General features: G+C 31.9%; 1 protein-coding gene across 1 annotated transcript in view; it reads right to left on the bottom strand.

Annotated features, from left to right (window-relative positions):
• Window positions 1-1,649: 1,649 nt before the first annotated feature.
• LOC129981373 (retinal dehydrogenase 2-like) overlaps window positions 1,650-21,397 on the bottom strand; it is a 31,751-nt gene continuing 12,003 nt past the window's right edge. Inside the window, exons 4-12 of the mRNA XM_056092199.1 lie at window positions 21,125-21,251; window positions 18,794-18,855; window positions 16,609-16,851; window positions 14,191-14,293; window positions 8,012-8,196; window positions 5,821-6,143; window positions 5,576-5,650; window positions 3,331-3,370; window positions 1,650-1,880 (exon numbers count right to left, since the gene is read on the bottom strand). Coding sequence (XP_055948174.1) covers window positions 1,848-1,880; window positions 3,331-3,370; window positions 5,576-5,650; window positions 5,821-6,143; window positions 8,012-8,196; window positions 14,191-14,293; window positions 16,609-16,851; window positions 18,794-18,855; window positions 21,125-21,251 — 1,191 coding nt within the window. The 3' untranslated portion in view covers window positions 1,650-1,847. The remainder of the gene's footprint in view (window positions 1,881-3,330; window positions 3,371-5,575; window positions 5,651-5,820; window positions 6,144-8,011; window positions 8,197-14,190; window positions 14,294-16,608; window positions 16,852-18,793; window positions 18,856-21,124; window positions 21,252-21,397) is intronic.

Raw genomic sequence — 21,397 nt, 5'->3', positions numbered from 1 at the left:
AAATGAATATTGATTTTCTTTATTTCATTTTTATACTTTAGGACAAAAAATATATTACTTTTTTCACTTTACGTTTAATTTTTTAAAAGATCAAACAATTTATATGTTCGTTACGTTAATAAAATACATTGTATTGAGAAAATGAATGATTGGTATTTTTTTATCGGCGATCATCGTCTAAAGCTCTCCATTCCTGTTTCTGTCATAGATCCTATTCTCACACACTTGCAATACATTCGTTATTTTTTAATTAACAACCAAAATATTCACTAGAAATAATTTATATGGCAGAACAAAGTTTGCCGGGTCAGCTAGTATATATATGTTATCTTCCTCTTTCTCTCTATACATGTAAAACAATTTTTGAAGAAGGTAATTTAAAGCCTTATTCTTCATGATTTAACGAAGTTTTCTTTATCTGTTATCCAGATTTGTTTCTAAAAGTCATGACCAGCACAATGTAGTATAATGAATAAGATGATGGACAGACAGACCGTAGGAAAGTATTTTGAACTTTTTGTTTGAGTCTTAAGTTTGTTTTTTTACTGTCACAGCATTTTGGTTCAGTGGGAACATAGTAAACCACGCAAGTTAGAAGTTACAATGAATCCAGTATTCGAATGCTTAAAATTTTTTTGAACATAGATAAATTAAAAATTATTACATATGTATATTGTGTACCTTTTAGCCTTGAAATTTCCTCCCGGCATTGAATACTTACATACAACAGTGAGGTAAGTATTATACTTTTTGGCACAATGGAGTTCCTTCTCAGATGTCTCAATAATAACAATAAAGAAAGAAAGATTTTTTTAAAAAAAGAAGCATTAACTTATGCATATGCTTGTGAAGAAAATTTTTTAAAAACTTATTAGCCTTGACTTTTTTCATTATTTATAAAGATGGAATTTGCTTCGATTTTTCTTTCACTAACTGATAGTATAGAATTCTGAAATTTCCTACAGTTATGTGTTCTCAATACGATATATTTTTTAATATATTCAGAGCCAAATTATCAGCTGTTTACATTCCATACACAAAAATATTAACATGAAAAGTGAATTGGAAGGCATTTACATTTCTCTTGACTGTATTTTTGGAAATTTAACTTCATTGTCAGATTTTTTCTTTTATTTTCCAAAGCACGTTATTTATACAATTTAAATTATACAATTTTTACATGAATTTCGATCCTTATTAAACTGCTATTTTTATATATTTCTTTTATTCATTCAGTCTAATTTTATATAAATGTGAAATTTTAAGGTTTTACATTTTCTTTTGGTAATTTGACATGGCAACTAATTGTATTACAGTTTGACAGAACAAATGGGTCGCCAATTGTAACGAATAATCTAATAGATGTGCGTTTTAAAAAGCAGTTTTTATTCAATTTATTATTTTTATGCATGTAATAGATAATGGAAGGGTGCTGTGAAGTAATGTTTAATAAATACTGTAACAAGATGTTTTATAAATGGATATTTTATGGTTATTTATTTTGTTTTTGAAGGAATCATAGTAATTATTCTCTGAACAAAAAACAAAATTCAGTACACAGAGATTCTTATAAAATCAGATAGGTGAAAAATTTTCTTAATTTCAATTTCATCTTTTTTAAGCAGAAATGAAATAATACACGATTAAAATATTTCAAATTTCAATTTATTTTTTATCGAAAATGGCACAAACTTTTCAAAAATTACAAAATCAAGTAAAGATTAAACAGTAAAAAATTTCGTAAAATATGTCCATACAAAAATTCAATGGGATTCGCACGAATCCAGTGCATGCAATGGCTTGTTCGAATTGAATACTCTTTCACGGTATTTTAATTCTGGCTGTATTTAAGAATTTTTCTTGGGAATTTTGATTGTCACCTAAAACAGAAAAGAAAGAAAATAAATAACACCGGAAACATAATACATAAATTATCACACATAAATCTATATATTTAAAATAATAAGGGATAATAATGAATTAGTCTCCAAGCCCCAACCACTGGTCGAATTTTGCCAATTTTTACTTCATATGAAAACTTGTGAGTTGCAGATACGTAGAGTCGCCTGCCTCTTCTTCCCTTCATTTTCGACAGAAATAAATTTTTCAGACAGAATTTAATTTTTTTTTCGTAGCATATTATCTATAGTGAACACTGGCGACAGAGTTTTTCAGTCTTATCCCACTGTATCGATTCTGATTATAATTTCATATGAAAACTCTAGATACGTCATCAATGTCACGTACATCCCCTCACCTCTTTATTTTAAAATACTGTTATCCTTGAAAAGGATAACAGCATTTTTTTTCTTCGCTAAATGTAATCAAATTTTTAATTGCAACCCTAAAAGCCATCCTTTACACTTGTGCAGGTTTGAGACTCGAACTCGGAACGTCAGAGTTCATAGCCGAGTAACAAAGCCACTAGACAAAAGTGTACACTCCTTTCCAGAGGTTGTTATCTGACTTATGAAGTTACTACCACAATACTCCCCCACCAGTGAGTCGGTGGAGTTTTATCGCGCCAGTTATGGCGAGCGACGAACGTGATAATCGCGCCAAGAGTTATGGCGGGCGATGGCGAGCGTGTACGAGTAGTTGCTGCCAGTAGATGGAGCCACGACAGCTGAACGAAGGATGCGGTTGTTCAGAACCAGGGTCACCAATGTGCAGGTTTGAGATTCGAACTCGCAACGTTAGGGCTTATAGCTGAGTAACAAAGCCACTAGACAAAAGTGTACACTGCTTTCTGGAGGTTGTTACCTGGTTTATGAAGTTATTACCACACACTTCTGGTAACTATTCAAGATGGCGAGCGTTTGGATGATTGGCATGCCTTTGACGTATTTATCGTAAGTATCATTAATCGTAAGTGCTACTCATATAAATATTCTTAACAAAAAACTGTAACTGAGCTTTTGTAATCAGAACATATAAATTATTCTTATTCAACAATGGTAGAAATTACCTTTTCTGTTATAATATTCTGATCGTATTCATATATATTTTTACTTCAACAATAAAGTAATATTATAGAGACTTTAAAAAATTCAATTGCAAAAAATATATATTTAATTTTATTTGCAATTTTTTGCGCTTGGGAAACATTTTTGAGCATGAAAAAGTTTCCTCGAAATTAAACAGTATACAATCTTATTAAAATTATTACAAAAAAGATTTTAAATTATCAGTAATCTAAGCGAATTGTAAATAAAGAAAATTAAAAATTAAAATACTTTCTAATTTGGTTAGCAAAATTTTTATGATATTTTAAATCTATGGATTGGAAACATTTGAAAAGTAAACACAAAGAAATGAAATCAAACTTACTGTTTTAATTTCCAGATATTCGTGCAAACCATCTTCACCCCTGAAAGAAATAAAAATTAATATAAAATTAAATCAAAAATAGTAGAAGAAGTATAATTTTTATAAAAATCAATAATTGAAACACTCTTAAGTCGTTCAAGGAACATGTCCGATTATTACCTTGTTACACGCCATAGCAAACATAATTATATACGAGCTAATGTATGTGGCACAGAAATCGCTCTTTTTACTTATTGTCGAATGGAAACAATCAAATGTAAGCAATTTACTATAAAAACGTTTCAGACTATTTCATTGAATATATTTAGATATACTCAAACAGGCCAAACCAACATTTTAAATGTATAGTACACCCCCGAGTATCCGGCCTAAGGCGGACTGGCCTGATAACAAAAAAGCCAGAGTTCTATGAAATCATTTCTTTACCCACCAATACCAGAAAGCAAAGTTTTTATACTAAAACTCACGGTAACAATATGTGTTTTTTCACTTCTTATTGAATACTAAGCCCTCCATTCATCTCAAGTCACGTGGAATGTGATCACAGCCACGACCCAGTGAATCATAGAAGCAGTTGCCGGTAACGTGTCGAGTTCAAATAGAAGGCTCTGTACTGGTAGTTTATATATGTTTATATACTGTACTGCGAGAAATTTATTAGAAAAAAAGTAAGTTAAAGGATATACATGAATTCTGTACACTTCACTGTGTTACATTAAAAAAAAAAAAAAACATTAAGCATATCCCAAGAACAATTTACGAATCCTGTACGTACTGAGCAGTTATAATCAGGAACAGCGGCACCATAAAGATCCGGCAACTGATATCCGTTACACACTGACGAAACAATGAACAACGAGCAGAACGCTGTTCTTTTCCTGTCATAACTTGTATTTTACAGTAGACGCCCAATACCTTGCCTTTCTCAGTTAATGACAGTAAAGAAAACAAGACTGGATAGTACGGAAGCCGGATATTCGAGAGTGTATTGTAACTTATTTTCATGAAATTGGAAAATCTACGCAATGGGTGTTTTCGACTCAGTTTTTTCCACCTCTAAGTCAACTTGGAAATCTAAAGCCGGTCACACATACGTGTTTTTTCTTTTCTTTTTTTTCCCACCACTAGCTCAGTCATTTATTGGCTTATTGAGATAAGCATGAATCCATTATGAGTAAATAAAAATATTGTTAATACACTAAATGCATTAATTGTTTGCTGACGATATCGCAGACATCAAGCCACCTACTGGGTAATCCTGTTGCAAGTGATCACTAAAGGGAAATTTACCCTTCTACAAAGTACACTGGAAAGAATACTCTGGAAGATTTTGGAATATTATAAAATTTTGGTATTTTCATTTGAAACATTAATATTTAAAATTGACAATAAAAACAGAAACAGTAACCAGGAACGAAGTATTTTCATGTATGTGTAACCCGCAATACGCTTGAAAATTTGTTCGACGGTATCTGTTGTTCTCGCCTGTGGGTGCCCTTGAGGAGTGCGACATGAGTCCCTATCTAATGTGAAAACAAGTGGTGTTTTATGCAGCATTCACATGAGGCCAACTATTGCGCGCAATGGAAGGCCACGCCTACTTCAGGAAGATCGCGTGACCCCAAAAGGGCAATGAATGGTTGTCTCCTCAGGACAACTATTTGCCATTGTCCAATTACGGTCACGTGATCTACATGAAATAGACGTGACCGTCAATTGAAGCGCAATTGTTGGCTTCGTGTGAACCCTGCTTCGTAGCAAGCATATGATATCTTATCAATATCATATGCTTGTTTCTACACTGTGTTTTGGCTTGTGGAGTGGTTTGCTTAAAGTTAGTGTTCAAAGAATCTGCCCTCTGAAGCGATACACGCTGAGCATGTTCATTATTCATACACTTGAGTTCTTTAACTATGTTTTATTGTGTTCTTACGATTGTTAGGTCAGTACTATCTACTGAAGCCATTTCTTTTATTTAATTCACAATTAAAGGTCTTCTAACAGCGCTCTCTGAGTTTATGGCTCGACATTCTATTGATAAAATATCTTGTTTCCGTATGACTGGTCTATATTAAAAGTTAGTACATGATGTTTTGGTAAAACGCTACATAATTATTTATTCCTTTTTGAAATCTTATCTTCGAACATAATGAAAAATATCACTATAATCAATGCATGCAATATGATACTTGAAATAATTTTATTATAACAGGCAGAAATTAAAATGGTCCTTTTTGTTACTTACAGTTCTCTGCCTTGACCAGACATCTTGAAACCGCCGAAAGGAGTCTGGCTTGTGGTATGATCGTAGCAGTTCACCCTGAAGGAAAGGACACCAAATGTTTAATACCAATTAACAAGATTTTTTTAACACATCTGTATTCAAACTTTTTTATCCAAGTTTACAAAAACATTAATAACTGGCGCAATTGTTTAGTATGTATATATAATAAATCTTTCTATTATAAAACAATGTTTGACAAGTCTTACCAAACAGATCCCGCCTGCACTTGTTGAGCGTACGTGAGAGCCGTGTTGAGATCTTTTGTGACGATCCCAGATCCGAGTCCATATCGAGTGTCGTTTGCCCTATCAATTACTTCATCTAAGGTCTTGAATTTAAGGATCTGCATGACGGGGCCAAAAATCTCTTCGCGGGCGATGCGCATGTCATCAGTGACGTCAGCAAAAACTGTGGGTTCAACGAAGAAACCCTTTTGGCCCTTCCTTTTTCCACCACACGCCAAGCGGGCGCCTTGTTTTACTCCCGAGTCAATCAAATCTAAGATTTTGGTGAACTGTTCTTCGTCGATCTACAATAAAGAAGAAAAAGATTCAAAATACCAATCATTTTCATAATAATTTGAACATTTTAATACAAATTTTAAATGCCCGATCACCGATGTGGATCTTGGGGAAAAAGGGAAAAAAACGTTATAACCTGCGTTTTTACGATATACATTTATTGTTCGTATATGCGGGAGCAGCTTGATCACAGGGACTACACACCTCGAGTGTAGGACCAAGGGGCAAGGAAAATACTGAAGCCCCGAACACTTGTCTTTTTGGGGTGCCATCAGAATAAAATATAAATATGCTTTTATCATTTTTTTAAAATGAAATACAGTAGACTCTCGATTATCCGCGCCTGCCGCAAAAAGTTTTTTTTTTTTTTTTTTGACTGATTTCTTCAAAAAGGAGCAGTTTTACAGTTATGCTTTTGTAATTACATAATACATTATAGTATTAAAACAGTACATATGTATTCATTTTTCTGTGTATCCTTGACGCCTCTCGTAAGTACAAAGCACTTTCCTGTTTTCATTCACAAAATGCATTTTAGGTTAGTTTTGAGTGATATACTAAAATATTAAGCGTTAGTTAAACATTTCCTGCTGTTTATTTTACGTTTTATTATACATAAAACGATTTTTCAAAGTTGGAATGACTGTTTTCTCTTTTGCTATACCCGTTTTTAGCTTTTTTCGGATTATCCGCGATTTTTGTTATCCGCAGCGACCGCGCCACCCAAATCCGCGGATAATCGGGAGTGTACTGTATTATAAAGAAGCAAAAAATAATGCCATGTCTATGACGCTAACTACAATTATTTTATGTTGAACAATAAAATACATAACAATTATATAAACAATACTGATTGGGAGCAGAAAAGTATATTATCCCTGGGTACCTATTAACATAACTACGCTACTGCTCGAATATCCTCTTTTATTATTGTAATTATATATAAATTTATTGCAACATTTGGCAGAATATCTTTATTGATATTCAGAATATCGTATGCAGTTTAAAATAATAAATTGAAGAAGTTTTAACAAGCATCTTTTAGCTGCAATTTGGCCATAAAATATTTCGTCATTTCTGGAACATAAATCGAAAGGTCGTTTTGAGGCTGCAGCTGAAAATTCCTCGAAAAATCGTAATGCGCTTGCAAGAATAACCTCTAACATAGAAAAATAGAGTGAAAAACATAATCATCCAGATGGGTGAGCAGAACAACCTATTTTTAATTCAAATCAAGAGATTTTCTGCTTATTGTGTTTGATTTAAATGTTTTGTCTTATCATAAATCAACTATTTACAGAAATAACTTTTATCCAAAGAAAATATAAATCAATTGAAGATTTCATTTTCGGACAGATTGCTGTGCGATAGAACGAACGGAACGGATTTAAAACAATAAAAATTTACAAAATCTTTCAGTATGTCTCTGAATATAGAATTTTGGCATTAGTAGAAATAAGACTTTAATATCCATTCAGGACTTTACATTTCTGATTCATAAATCGCCATTGATTAAGTCGCTAATGTTCACAGTTTTAAGATTTTTATACGGGTCGCACTTGAGGAGTGGTAGCGCTGCACATCATTTCATTATTGAAATATCTGTTAAAACTGGTGCAAGAGCGGACATTCCATGTCAGCTTCATTCCAATCCCTGCTTTACAAGAATACACACAAACCTACCCCTACACAAAACTCCCCCGTCTATTTGCATTAACTAAGAACCCATTCCAAATGATACGATGTAAAAAGAGATTAGAATGGGTTGAATATCTAATTTTCAACTCCTCGCCAAGCCAATTCTGCCCGTTTCCCCCAACTAATGATCGGCTCAAGATTAAGTAACCATAATTAACTGGCTTTAAATAAAACTTACTTGTGGTCCATGGTCAGTTTTCTCATCGAATGGGTCCCCAACGACTCTTTTCTGGGCCCTCGCTGCGCTCCTTTTGATGAATTCCTCGTAGATACCCTCTTGCACAAAAGTACGTGTGCCGGCACAGCAGCACTGCCCCATGTTGGCGAAAACAGCATTGTAGGCGATTTCAACTGCTTCGTCCACTGGGAGAGATAGAAAATTTTGTGTCACAACATCTTCTCCAATATTAACAAAACAGTGAGAAGAAACTAAGATACTGATAAAAAAATATTAATTTTTTTTTAAATATATAACTATTCTCAAACATGGATATCAAGCTGTACAATAAACCGAAGTAATCTCTCTAAAAATTTTCTTACACTCTGATAATTCCTCAACCCTAGAAAAAAATGTGGACCTTGGGTAAGGTCATGAATGCCACAAATGCTCAGATTTTTATTTTTTGAGTTCCACACATGAGAGTTACATGCTTCTTAGTCCCGTAAAGAGCTATTTGTGTATCAATGTAATTGTAAGATTATTATCGAAGTTATTGAAAAGTACTTTTTTTTAAAGTTGAATCGCCGGTATGTGATTGCTATAAAAGTACCAAAAAACTGAATATGTATATTGAATACTTTTTTTGACTGATTGAAAGTAAAAATTTGATAAAAAATTATAAGTAATCACAAGATGACATATCAAATTTCATTTATTCAAATTCTTGCGCCCTTGAGTAATTATGTTTACTTACATGCATAAGTACAGGCAGACAGACGACCATCCCCTAGACGAATTCGGTTTCAAATTTGATACGTATCTACATATTAGATATTAAAACTGTATACCAAATTTCATATATATATTTCGCAGCTATCGAATTCACTTCTACTCGAACAGCCAGAGAGGCCGATTTTCTATGAATGGTTACATTCAAAATTTGATAGCAATTTACAAAGTTCGGTGTAATGTCAATATACCAAATTTGGTTTGTCTAGTTCAAAGCGTTTAGGAGTTATTATGCTCACAGACTGAAACATAATTCCAAATATCTGTTTTTCGAATTCAAGGAAGCCCGAAACGTTGAAATTCAACAAAATCTCGATTTCAAATTATTTGATGATTACGATAAGTACTTCCTAGCTGCACACGCTTCGTATGTGAGGAAATAGCAAGTACAAATATTATTCAAAAAAATTCATAATGTCCATATTTATAGACATTTGTGCTTTTAGAATTTAATAGATTTATAGTATTTGTGCCATTATCTGCTAGATTTATAGACACTGTGTGAATTAAGTCACAAATATATACAGGGTAAAATCAATGACAAATTTCTGACTAGGCAATAGCCTAGGGCCGCTGACCTAAAGGAGGAGGAGCCCAGACAGATCGGTTAAAAGATATTAATTTGCATGGCAAGAAACAAATTTGGAAAAAAATTAAAACACCCCAAATTTTGTGAATTGTAAAATATAAGACTACTATGTATATTTACATTAAATTATTAAAACAGTTATTACATTAATTAAAGTAAATTTTATTATTTATCATGCGTCAGGATATTAAGAATTTATTGAAATAAAGTTAAGTTATATACTATTTAACCCTCTCGATTCCAGCGGGGCGGTTTGAGAATTTACCCTATAATATCCACGTGGGTCGGTTTGGGGCGGCTGTTAGCCGTTTTAGGGGAGATGGGTATTAAAAGAGGCTCCTCTACTGAACACTCCAGGAGGTCCTCGTTATCTTCGACAATCGCGCCTTTTTCACAGCAGTTTCCCCTGTGCCTTAGGGCGGTAGAGGTTGAGGAGGGATTCAGTAAATAGGTTGTTGGCGTACATTTTGTATTTTGAAAGGGTTTTAGTTTCTATTTTCAAGTGTTGTTAGCTCAAAATTGGAAAGATTTTATGACTATTTATAAAAGAAATTTTCCACTGAAGTTCTCTGGTAACGATGAATGATATATAAGGATACCGACACGTTGTTTATTTTTCGGACAAGCATCAGAAGCTCTTTTCAGTAGTAAGATTATTGTAATGATATAAAGACAAACCATTGCATTGACACTGCGGCCTATTCACATCGCAGTTTTCTCACAAAATGGGTAGCGACAGTTGTTACTATGGAAGGAAGTCGTTTTACACTCCAAGCATCTTATTCTTTCATCAAAGGACTGTCGGAAATTCTGAGGCCGTGTACAAACTACCGCTTTTAAAATAGAATTAAAAGACAAAAAAAAAAAAAAAAAAAGATTGGGTGTATTCTTTATCGCCCTCTTTAAAGAGTGAGATAAGTTATATAAATACTGAGTTCCTTTTTAGAATGCCATTCTGAAAATTTCTCTTCAGTTGTGAATTGCTACTCTTTATTTTATGTACTGTGAATCGGGTGTTTGGATTATCAGAGTAATTTTTCTATTGAAACGCTTATTATTTCTTCATTATGAGTAAAAGAAATCGTGAACACACTGAAGAAGAAATGAAAGCAATTTTACTTGATTCTGATGAAAGTGACAGTGATCTATCAGATGATGGTTGGCCAAAAAATGATACTTTAGCTGATTTCTCGTTTATTCTAAGCAAAGAAGAAGGAGATGAAACTAACGAGGGTCAGATGAACGAGAGAGAGAGAGATGAGGAGTCAAAAAATGTTATATAATGTACATATTATCAAAAATTTGCAAATGATTCCCTCGTGTGTAAATTTGTGGAAATTTAATATGAAGCTTTCGTTCAAAAATTTAACAATACTATAGAAAACTTCACATAACATTTTAAAATCAGAAATTCAGCTTGAAAAATTCAACATGACAGTTCATACTAGAAAAATAATATTATGATGAATGTAATTTTAAATGTGTCAAATCTTCATATTTAGTTTATGAAGAATGTAATGTTTTAGTAAAATGTACAGGCTGAAAACTGAAGGAATGTATTTTCGAAATATATTTCGCTGAGTAATTTTTCCCCCGAATTTTATTTAATAAATTTTTGTATTTCAGTATTAAATGAAGTTTTAAAAATATGTTATCTCATCTATCGAAACAATTCGATAGATGAGATTTATAACGTTTGATGTAATATATTCCCTTGGTTAGAAAAAAATTTTAATAGTTATATTTTAAAAGATTAGTAAAAATGAGTGTGAAAATGAAGATATTTTTGGAATTTATATTTACCCTACATTCTTTTTCGATTATTTAATGTAAAAGCAAGAATGCGTAATGTTTTGGGGGAAAAAAAATGTGAAAACTTCTTTAAAAAATTTTCTAAAACTTTTCTCTTAGTATCACTATCGTAAATGCAAAATAATATTTTATATTTAAAAATTCAATAAAGATGATCGTTTATATTGAAAAAAAAAATGCTAAAGACAATAAAAAAAAATCTTAGCTGAGTGTTGAAAGAACATATTATTTTCGAAACATCTTTCAAAAAGAGCAATAACATTTTTTTATCCAACGATTGTTTTTATTTTGGTATTAAATGAAGATTTAATACATTATCTTGTTTATCAATGAAAAGCATTCACATCTATACTATGTTAAAAAATGAACTAATTGCATTGATATATATATAATGTATGTTTTACATTACTATGCAAAAAAATTTTACATGGCAATATATGACATATTATTTAATTTTGGCAACAAAAAAATGTAAAAGCCTTTTACATTACTATGCAAAAAAATTTTACATGGCAATATATGACATATTATTTAATTTTGGCAACAAAAAAATGTAAAAGCCTTTTACATTACTATGCAAAAAAATTTTACATGGCAATATATGACATATTATTTAATTTTGGCAACAAAAAAATGTAAAAGCCTATTGAGAATCAAATGAAACATAAAAATGTTTTTGAAATTGCTAGTAAAGCAAGTTTTTATTTAAATGGTTTGTAAGCCTAACATAAAACTTACAAAAAAAAAAAAAACTATTTTCTAAATTATAGAATAAATTTCAAATTTTTTGTAAAAAAAATACCCCACAAAGATGATGAGCGAAACACTTCACACTAAAAAATAGAAATACATTAGAATAAAACACTTAAGCTGATGGCAAATGAATCTCGTTGTCGAAAACCGCAAGGCAATTATTCAAGGTAGAGCGTCGACAGTTTTATTACTTCAGAGTGAGGGGTTAAACTGCCCCTCAGCTAGAAAGAGTCCATGTCTTTCAGAGACACGCTGAAAAAGTCTGGATGTTGGATGCTTGGATGTTAAAGAGTTAACAAGTCCAATAAAAATTTAATATTATATTTGTTTAAAATTAATTATTGCTTGTTAGTCTATTATAATAATTACAAACAATGTCATAGAGAACCTGACTAAAGCAGGGGCATTTGCCTCGAGCCCCCACATAAGAGAGGTCGCCGAAAGCGGACAGAAAATTTATTTTGCGTTTCCTTCTTTAATTAACTATTTTTTAACAAAATATCAGTGCAGTGTAAAATCCGTCAGTTTTATGTTAGCTTCTTCATTAATCTATGGTATGAACACAAAAAAAAATCTATATTTCGCAAATCCATTGCTTTCAAGGGCGAAATTCCGCTAAACTTTCGCAATTACGATGGACAAATTTGCACAAGTCAGGCCCTGAATGTCAAACCTTACAATTTAGTCTATCATAATAATTATTTGTTATGTAAGGAAATTATTAAAAAATAATCTTCATAATTTTTCAAGAATTTTATCACTTTTAGTCCTTTTTACTTTCTAGAATACGAAATATGAGAAAATATTTTAGGTTGTCAAAAATATTGAATTGGGGATCTGGATGAAAGTTTCGTTTCAGTCTTCCACAGACCAAAAAAAAAATTTTTTTTTTTTTGAAATGTCATATTGTCACTCTTTATTACAAAAAATTGTACATCTGTATCAAATTTGAACAAAATCTAATTTTTTTTAAAAAGAATCAACAAATTTTGTTCTCGCAGGATTGGGAGATTTACCTCAGAAATTTCCCAAGCGATCGGAATGTTGTTCCCTGTTCAACCCAAACGGGTCTAAAATCCGAGTTGTTTCCACCTAGGCAATTGATCCATTTATTAATACTCGTGTCAGATTCTACCTCAAGTGCTCCAAGTTGCTTTGATTAAGCAGATGATATAACACTTCACCTTTATCAAGAGTCCTTGACATTAAATGATAAACCAAGTGCGATTAGAAGCAGCACTATAAGCATTTTTCTCTTGACATCATCTATCTATTCTCTCCCGACATTTTCTAAAATTTTGCCATAAATCTTATCGTACTTACCATTCTCAAAGGTATATCTTATCATATTTATCAGCATCTTACAGAAAGATAATCTGTATTTTACAAAAAGATATTTATTTTCAAGAATATAGATAAATATTTGTTCTAACAAGTAATCCAAAAAGCGAAAGCAATTTTTTATGCATATTTTTCAAACATATCCATAACGGTGAGATTTTGTTATTCAATTTCGCTCAATTTTGCTTTCAATCATTTACAAAGAAATTATTTGTTCAGAAATTGTAATTGTTTGACATACGAATATTTTTAATCAGCAAATTTTATTCCAAGTTTGGTTTTAATATTTAAAATCAGAGTAGAAGCTGAAATTTCATATCATACAACACATTTACTATATGGGACAACATGAATACCACTGCCCTATAAAAATCTATACCATAAGGCTTACAGGTAAGCAAAGATAAACAGTCATAAAATCCTACTTTATTTGATTTCAAATATAAATGGATACAACTTTGTGAAAGAGGTGGAAAAGATACATATTTTTTTTATAGTATAGTTAATATGGGCATCCAGTGTTAACTCCACAAAGAAATTATGCATAAAATTAAAAAAAAAAATTGGACATCAAGCTTAAAATAAATGCTTCATTAAGATGCTTGTTACTTTGGTTATTTTGCAAAGATTTATTGTGGGCAGCGATTTTGGTTTCAAATCTTTAACCCTTTCATTACTAACTCGGCCTAACCTGGCCATGAAAATTTTGTGTTAATGGGGCATCTATGGCACCGTTTTAGTTCCAGAAGAGGAGTCAAGACGTAAAGCATGTTGTCAGTAAGCGTGCCCCGATTTCGTTTGATAAAGGAATCGACCCCAAAATGAAGCAGTAGTATATAGAATTTGCAAGGCCGAGTTAATAGAGAGACGTTAAATCAAAAAGATTCGAATAAAAAAGAAAGAGTTCACTTACGGTCTGCATCATCGAATATGACGAGAGGGCTTTTTCCTCCCATCTCAAGTGTGACACGTTTGGTGTTTGATGCTCCAGCTGCCTGAAGAATAATTTTACCCACCTGTTGATAAAAAATGGTTACATATCGATTAATATATATGAAATATGCACCATGTGTTTGAATATTCATCAACAAATTCAAGAGTTAGAACTCTAACTCTTGAATTTGTTCAAGAGTTAGACTTAAAAAGATTTAGACTTAGTTCTTCAAAAGTTTAACTTCAAGAGAGAGAACTTTAAAAAGTTCGAATAAATAGCAAATTGGAACTGTAATAGAATTGATTAGCAGGTTTTATAAAACATTATACCTGGTGACATCATTGTTAAAATTGGCACTATAATTATCTTTGTTAGATATTTTGAAGTTATTAGTTAGTTATTTTTTTTCAATGCCATACCATGATCTCACTAATTTGCAAACGATCGGTGGATCTTTGGTAAATCTTCGTTAGCAACACTGACTGAAAGGGAAACGTGTCAAAAACCAAAATAACAGTTGTTCTATTTTTTATCTGCAAGTAGAGGTTGACTTTGCGAGAAACGAGTGCGTTGACAATACATGCACCAACCGGGGGGTTTGTTTGTGTGCGTGTGTGTGTACGTGAAAAATTTTACTTTATCTTTTATAAATACTCCAAGAAGTGAGTTACGTTTTATGTGGCAGAATAATAAATTCGTATTTTTAAAAAACCCTGGCTCTTCATTTTCAAGCGTGATCGACAACAATTTATGTATAATTACGTAGATATGGTAATCAAATAGTGCACTGTAGCGCAGAAGGGCAAAGCAACTAAAAAAAAACAAACAGAACAATTAAAAATGAAATCTATACATCATATATATTATATTAAACTACATTTAATAGGAAAATTAGGTATACTGGGCACACAAGTACTTCAATTATCTTACTGCAATATTATGAAATATTTTGCGCAGCATAAAGACCGAGTCCGTTGCGTAATTTTCACATCTGTGGCAATGTACATATGGCCAAACAATTAACACAGAATTTTATTACTAAGTTTAAGGCATTTGAGAAGGAACGTTAGACAAAGTGGATGAATCCATCCGATTCACTAGATTTATCACTTGCTCATTCATTTTCCCAAGATGAAAATGTATCTTTTTGTTGTTGTTGCTGCTGCTAAGATTCAGAGTGAATCACAAATGATTATGGACTCGCCCACAAAAATAACTTCCAGGCAGCAATTTCCCCTCAGTAAATAGAAGAAACATTGAGAACAGAGCATCTTTGAAAAAGTCAATATTTCAAAAAAGATAGTATTGAAACTTAGAATTGCACTTCTTATAGGTAAAAAAAAGAGGGGGAGCACTTAGGTACTATTTGAATTAGCAAACTACTTAAGGAGGTTAAGTTGTCTTTCTTGAGGATTTATAGAAAATCCTGATACATATCTACAGTTCTCCTAGAGCAACGGTTTTCAAAATTTAAAAAATTATGATCCACTTCTTAGAAACTAGATCTACAGTGGCCCACTTGGAATACTGAATTTTTGTACTGAAATTTTAACAGACGAGTAGCGAGTGATCGTTGCGGGAAGTTTCAGGAACCATAAAGAAAAAAATTTTAAAGAAAAATATTATTAAATTTAATAAATACTAGCTCAAACGACAATAAACCAAATACACCAGGGATAATAAATTGTTTCGAAATTCATGCATACGTAAAGCGAATTGAAAAACTGTTTCTGATTAGTTGCGCGAAGACTGAAATATTGATTGAAACGTAACCTTAAGCGAAGCCACAGATTGATTGAAACAACCAGTAACGCGACAAATGTATTGCGTTAAAAAAAAAAGTCGATTTTTTATATATATCACCTGCATATTAAAGAAACACTTATTTTGTTTCTTTATTTCTGGTCATCCGACAGAAGTCGCTTGTTGTTGCATATTGCATTTTTTTCTACCATGTTGACTCAACAGTGGGCCACAATTTACAATTTAGGAACCTCAGCCTTAGAGGAATAAATATATATCCTAAAAGCCAGCTTGACCACAGCCAGCAATTCATATAGAAGAGATATAGAACAACCACTTTTTAAATAATGTTAAGAAAAGAATAGGAGATAGATCCCACATTTTTTTCGCCAGATTAAAATATTTTATGATTTTAATATCTAAAAAGCAGCAAAATCAAACTTATTTATAAAAACTTTTTTAAAGATTTCGGTCAAATGTTTTTATACTCCTTCTCAGATTCAGACAAATAAGATTAATCCTAAAATTTTATCGGCTCAAATGAAAAATTCAAAACTGAAAGATAATTTTTGGACTCAGGCAGTGCCGATTTCGAAAATCAAGCTCCAACAGTCATTATACAATAATGCTGATCAAGTTTTAACAATTGCTTACTTCTGTGGATCCAGTGAAAGCCACTTTATCAACATCCATGTGTGACGCAATTGCAGCTCCAGCAGTCGGACCGTATCCGGGTACCACGTTGAACACCCCGGGTGGGAATCCGGCCTCCAAGACCAGGCTGGCAGTGTAAAGAGCGGTTAGGGGAGTCTGCTCGGCAGGCTTTAGAACCACTGTGTTGCCTGTAGCCAGGGCAGGTCCGATTTTCCAGCTTAGCATCACCATGGGGTAGTTCCACTAAAAAAGAAAACTTTAGTAAGATAATTACGCTAATTAAAATGTCTAATAAGTTATATACTATCACAGGTAATGAATTTGCAATCACACATTATATACTATCACAGGTAATGAATTTGCAATCACACATTATATACTATCACAGGTAATGAATTTGCAATCACACATTATATACTATCACAGGTAATGAATTTGCAATCACACATTATATACTATCACAGGTAATGAATTTGCAATCACACATTATATACTATCACAGGTAATGAATTTGCAATCACACATTATATACTATCACAGGTAATGAATTTGCAATCACACATTATATACTATCACAGGTAATGAATTTGCAATCATACAAACAAGGACTTACCATTCAAATTTAAATTTTCATCAAATTTTGAAATTTGCGATAAAATTTCATTGCGTAGATCTTTTACGATACGATTTTGTTAGTGAAATGTACTAATATTATTTTGATTTAATGATAAAAAATTATAATCTTATCTAAATATAAAAATCTTAAAACATTCATCAATATCATAAAAAAATTTCCAGGATTTCGTAATGTAATTACGTTTTAATTCTATGACATACTTTGTATTCTGATATAAATGAATTAAAAGTTAATGCTTCAAACACACAAATCAATATCAAATAAATTTCTTCTTAAATTCTTAAGGATAACTACAGCAAGCAAGTGGGGAGAAAGCAAAATTAAATTGATAAATGCAAAACCATACAAATCTAATCACACATTAAATGAAAAAATATCTGGTTTAAAAAAAAAACCAGAAATGTGGGAAGATATTGAAATATAGCATACATAATTGTTTAAATTAAAATCTAAGAATTTGGATTCAGTGCCTTTGGAGTAAATAAACACATACGAAACAATTTCAATTCTAATATATAAATGCTCATTTCTAATTCAAAAAGATTATCAAGTCTTCATCAGATACCTTTATATAATCGAAATTTAATCCCCCCCCCCCCATTATTTAAAGGTACTCTTATCTGATATTCAGTTGTTTTTTTTTTATATATATACAGTAGACTCCCGATTATCCGCGCCTGCGGCACTAAGTTTCTTTTTTTTTTCTTTCTTTTTTTTGCTTTCAAGCAAAGAGAAAATGCTTCCAAAGCAAGAAGCAAACACAAATGACTGATTTCTTCAAAAAGGTGTAGTTTTACAGTTATGCTTTTGTAATTACATAATACATTACAGTATTAAAACAGTACATATGTATTCATTTTTCTGTGTATCCTTGACGCCTCTCGTAAGTGCACTTTTCTGTTTTCATTAACAAAATGCTTTTCAGGTTAGTTTTGAGTGATATACTAAAATATTAAGCGTTAGTTAAACATTTCCTGCTGTTTATTTTACGTTTTATTGTACATAAAACGATTTTTCAAAGTTGGAATGACAGTTTTCTCTTTTGCTATACCCGTTTTTAGCTTTTTTTCGGATTATCCGCGATTTTTGTTATCCGCGGCGGCCGCGCCACCCAATTCCACGGATAATCGGGAGTGTACTGTATATCCTTCATAATATCGAAATACCCTTCCGAAAATAAAAACTTTCGCGCTTCTTTTATGAAAATCCTGAACAATACTGAATTTTCTATTAACTATATTAACCCCATCTCTAGTTCAGAGGCTTAGCAATTTTTATTATTTGCTGGCTTCGCGTTTTCATAGATACAATCAACCATCTACCTAAAAAATCTACTAAATGCTAACTGAGTGAAAATATTTCAAAGAGAAAATAACCTATAGTGAATCCTAAAGAATGAGAGGAAAAATTCTTGTTTTACGTTAAGTTTTCATATTAAATATAAATTTTTAATAACCTTTATACTTAAAAAAAGCATTAATTTTTTTAAATAAATTTTATAATAATTTTTAATTTTTTTTCAATAAAAACAATTTAAAGAATATTTACAGGAATAATTTGACCACAAACGCCTTTGGGCTCGAGCCTGGTGAAAGAAAACGCATCGCCATCTGAAAAAAATAAAGAAATCAAAATGTTATCCCTATTATCAAAAGATGCTACTGCGATATTTTAGCACTGTTGAGTGTCATTCAGAATATGGAACATTTTAGAAACGCCGGCGTCCTTGCATAGGGGTAACGCACCTTCCCCGTGATTTGGGCGTCCCGGGTTCGAATCCCGGTTCGGGCATGGTTGTTCTTCATCTGTGTTCTATCTGTGAGGTGTGTGAATGTGGCCCCCTGTAAAAAGGGGGTGTGCAAACGAATGTGTGAGTTTCATCTTCATATGAGCTAGAAGTCAGACTTCTGCCCTCGGGTGCACAGGGGTATTTACCCTCAGAAGTTACTGCACCCCTTTTCCGTGGTAACGCGGACACGACATCATCATCATCAATATTTTAGAAATATTTTATGTTAATAGATAAAATGGGTTTGTATTAAGAGTTAAAAAAAATAACTTTTTTTTCATATTATTTCATAAAAATAAAAACATTCAGGTGATTTATGCTTTTGTTATTTAGAAATATTTTTTTACATATTTATTTTTACGAAACTGTTGTAATGACAATATACATTATATATCTATCTTTATTCTGAAATTGTTGCAATAACAGTTTATTTTTCAAAGCAGTTAATTGTCCTCAAATTAAAGATTATCTGTTATTTTGATTTATATAAAATTAATAAGGCAAATAAATCTTAAGAAAATAATAGCAATATACAATCTTTTCCTCAGCGATATTTAACCATAAAATAATGTAGTTAAACTACAAAATTTGGGCATTAGCACACTTGTAAAAATTAAGCATCTAGCAATAAGACAAACTCTTTATATCGTTTAATATCCATTTCTTTTTTCCCAACTTTATATTTCCAATGCATGGGCTCTAATATACTAATACACATTCAAACAAGCACTAATCACATGTTTAAAAATAAAAATTACTCTGGAATACGAAACAATTTCAGCTATATTATTTATCATATTTAACATATCCATCTTGACTATGATGTACCTCTTGACTATTTCTCGAGTTAGTGAACTCAATGCATTATATACTATGTGTAATCTTCTATTATTAAAAAGCAAAAGTATGTAGGTATTTATGAGGTGCAAACGGCATTCTCTGGATAAATTGAAGCAAAACATTCAAACTAAGTCAGAATAGAAACTTTGAAAATTAAATCGTTATATCGTTGTAAAATCTAAAACGCATGATTTATGAAAAGATAATAAGGTAGGAAAAGCATATTAACAAGCAACACATTCGCCTCAAATTTAAAGTTCTGCAAGGGAAGAAAAATAAATTTTGCACAATCAATAATAAATATTTCTGACTTTATCAGATCAGGCATAAGTCAGTTTAGTTATATTAACGTCCCGTTTTAAAGCAACGCTAGGGCTATTTTGGGAAGGACCTCGTAATTTTGAATCGCGATCAGATGACGAGGACGACACTTAAGCTGGCGTCCCCTGCTCCAAACATCCACACCACACCAGCGGGAGGATGATTGGTCACGAAGGATTCAACGTGCACCAGACCCGCTTACACGGTGTTCTTCGGTAAACCGAAGGGTTTCAGGTTCGTGACCGAATTTTAAAGTCTCGAACCTGGAACCCTCCGGTTCCGAAGTGGGGAGTACCACCAGGCCACAGCAACCCCACATAAGGCATAAATATGCAGTCTAATGATCCTACGAGATGCAAAAAAGAAATATTTATTATTATATGTTGTGAAAAATTCACAAAATCAAACAAATTTCTAAATTCTAAGATAAAATTTAAAAAAAGTCGGGCATAGTAGAATAACAGTATTTCCTCACTTCCATGCCAGTATTAAATATTTAAAAAAATGTCTCTAACTTCGACGGAAAAAAAATCAAATATGTGGCACTTCATTTTACTCTATTCTTAATCGTTTTATAAAATTCAGATAAATGGCGTTGTTTGTTAAGCAATGATTATACATATATATAATATAATCTTAACTACTTGGTGGTTCCCAACAACTGTCAGCTATAAATGCATTGAAAAGCAAATTGATTCAGTGAAAAATAAAAATACAATTAATTAATAATTTTAATTATGTAGTTTGTATGATATACAAACAATATTTGTATATTGTAGTTTTGTAACTTGGATACTATATAAAACATTATAAGTCGTAACGTTTTCATAAATCATGCGTTTTAGATTTTACAATCACAAATGACATTTAGGTAACAATTTAGTTTAAGTTTTTACTGCATCTATTATTCAAGATTATAAGAAGAATACCTGCGGGAATCGTTTTTCCATGGAACTTATCTGCATAACCTGCGTAGTATTCGATAGTGGCAATTGTACACTCAATGTCGAAATAGGCTTCGCCGTACGGTTTTCCGTTGTTTAAAACTTCCAAGCTCTGAAAAAGAAAACAATGATTAATTTCCATAATCGCGAAGAACATTTGAAAAGAACCCTGCTTTTAAGGGAAAACTGAATCAAAATTTGTGAAGCAGTTTAGCACAAGAATAAAAGCAGTAAGGTTTCAACTTTTTTTAAAAATAA

This window comes from Argiope bruennichi, chromosome 8, assembly GCF_947563725.1.
Source record: "Argiope bruennichi chromosome 8, qqArgBrue1.1, whole genome shotgun sequence".
NCBI classification, from domain to species: Eukaryota; Metazoa; Arthropoda; class Arachnida; order Araneae; family Araneidae; genus Argiope; species Argiope bruennichi.
This window is presented reverse-complemented; position numbering and strand designations above follow the sequence as displayed.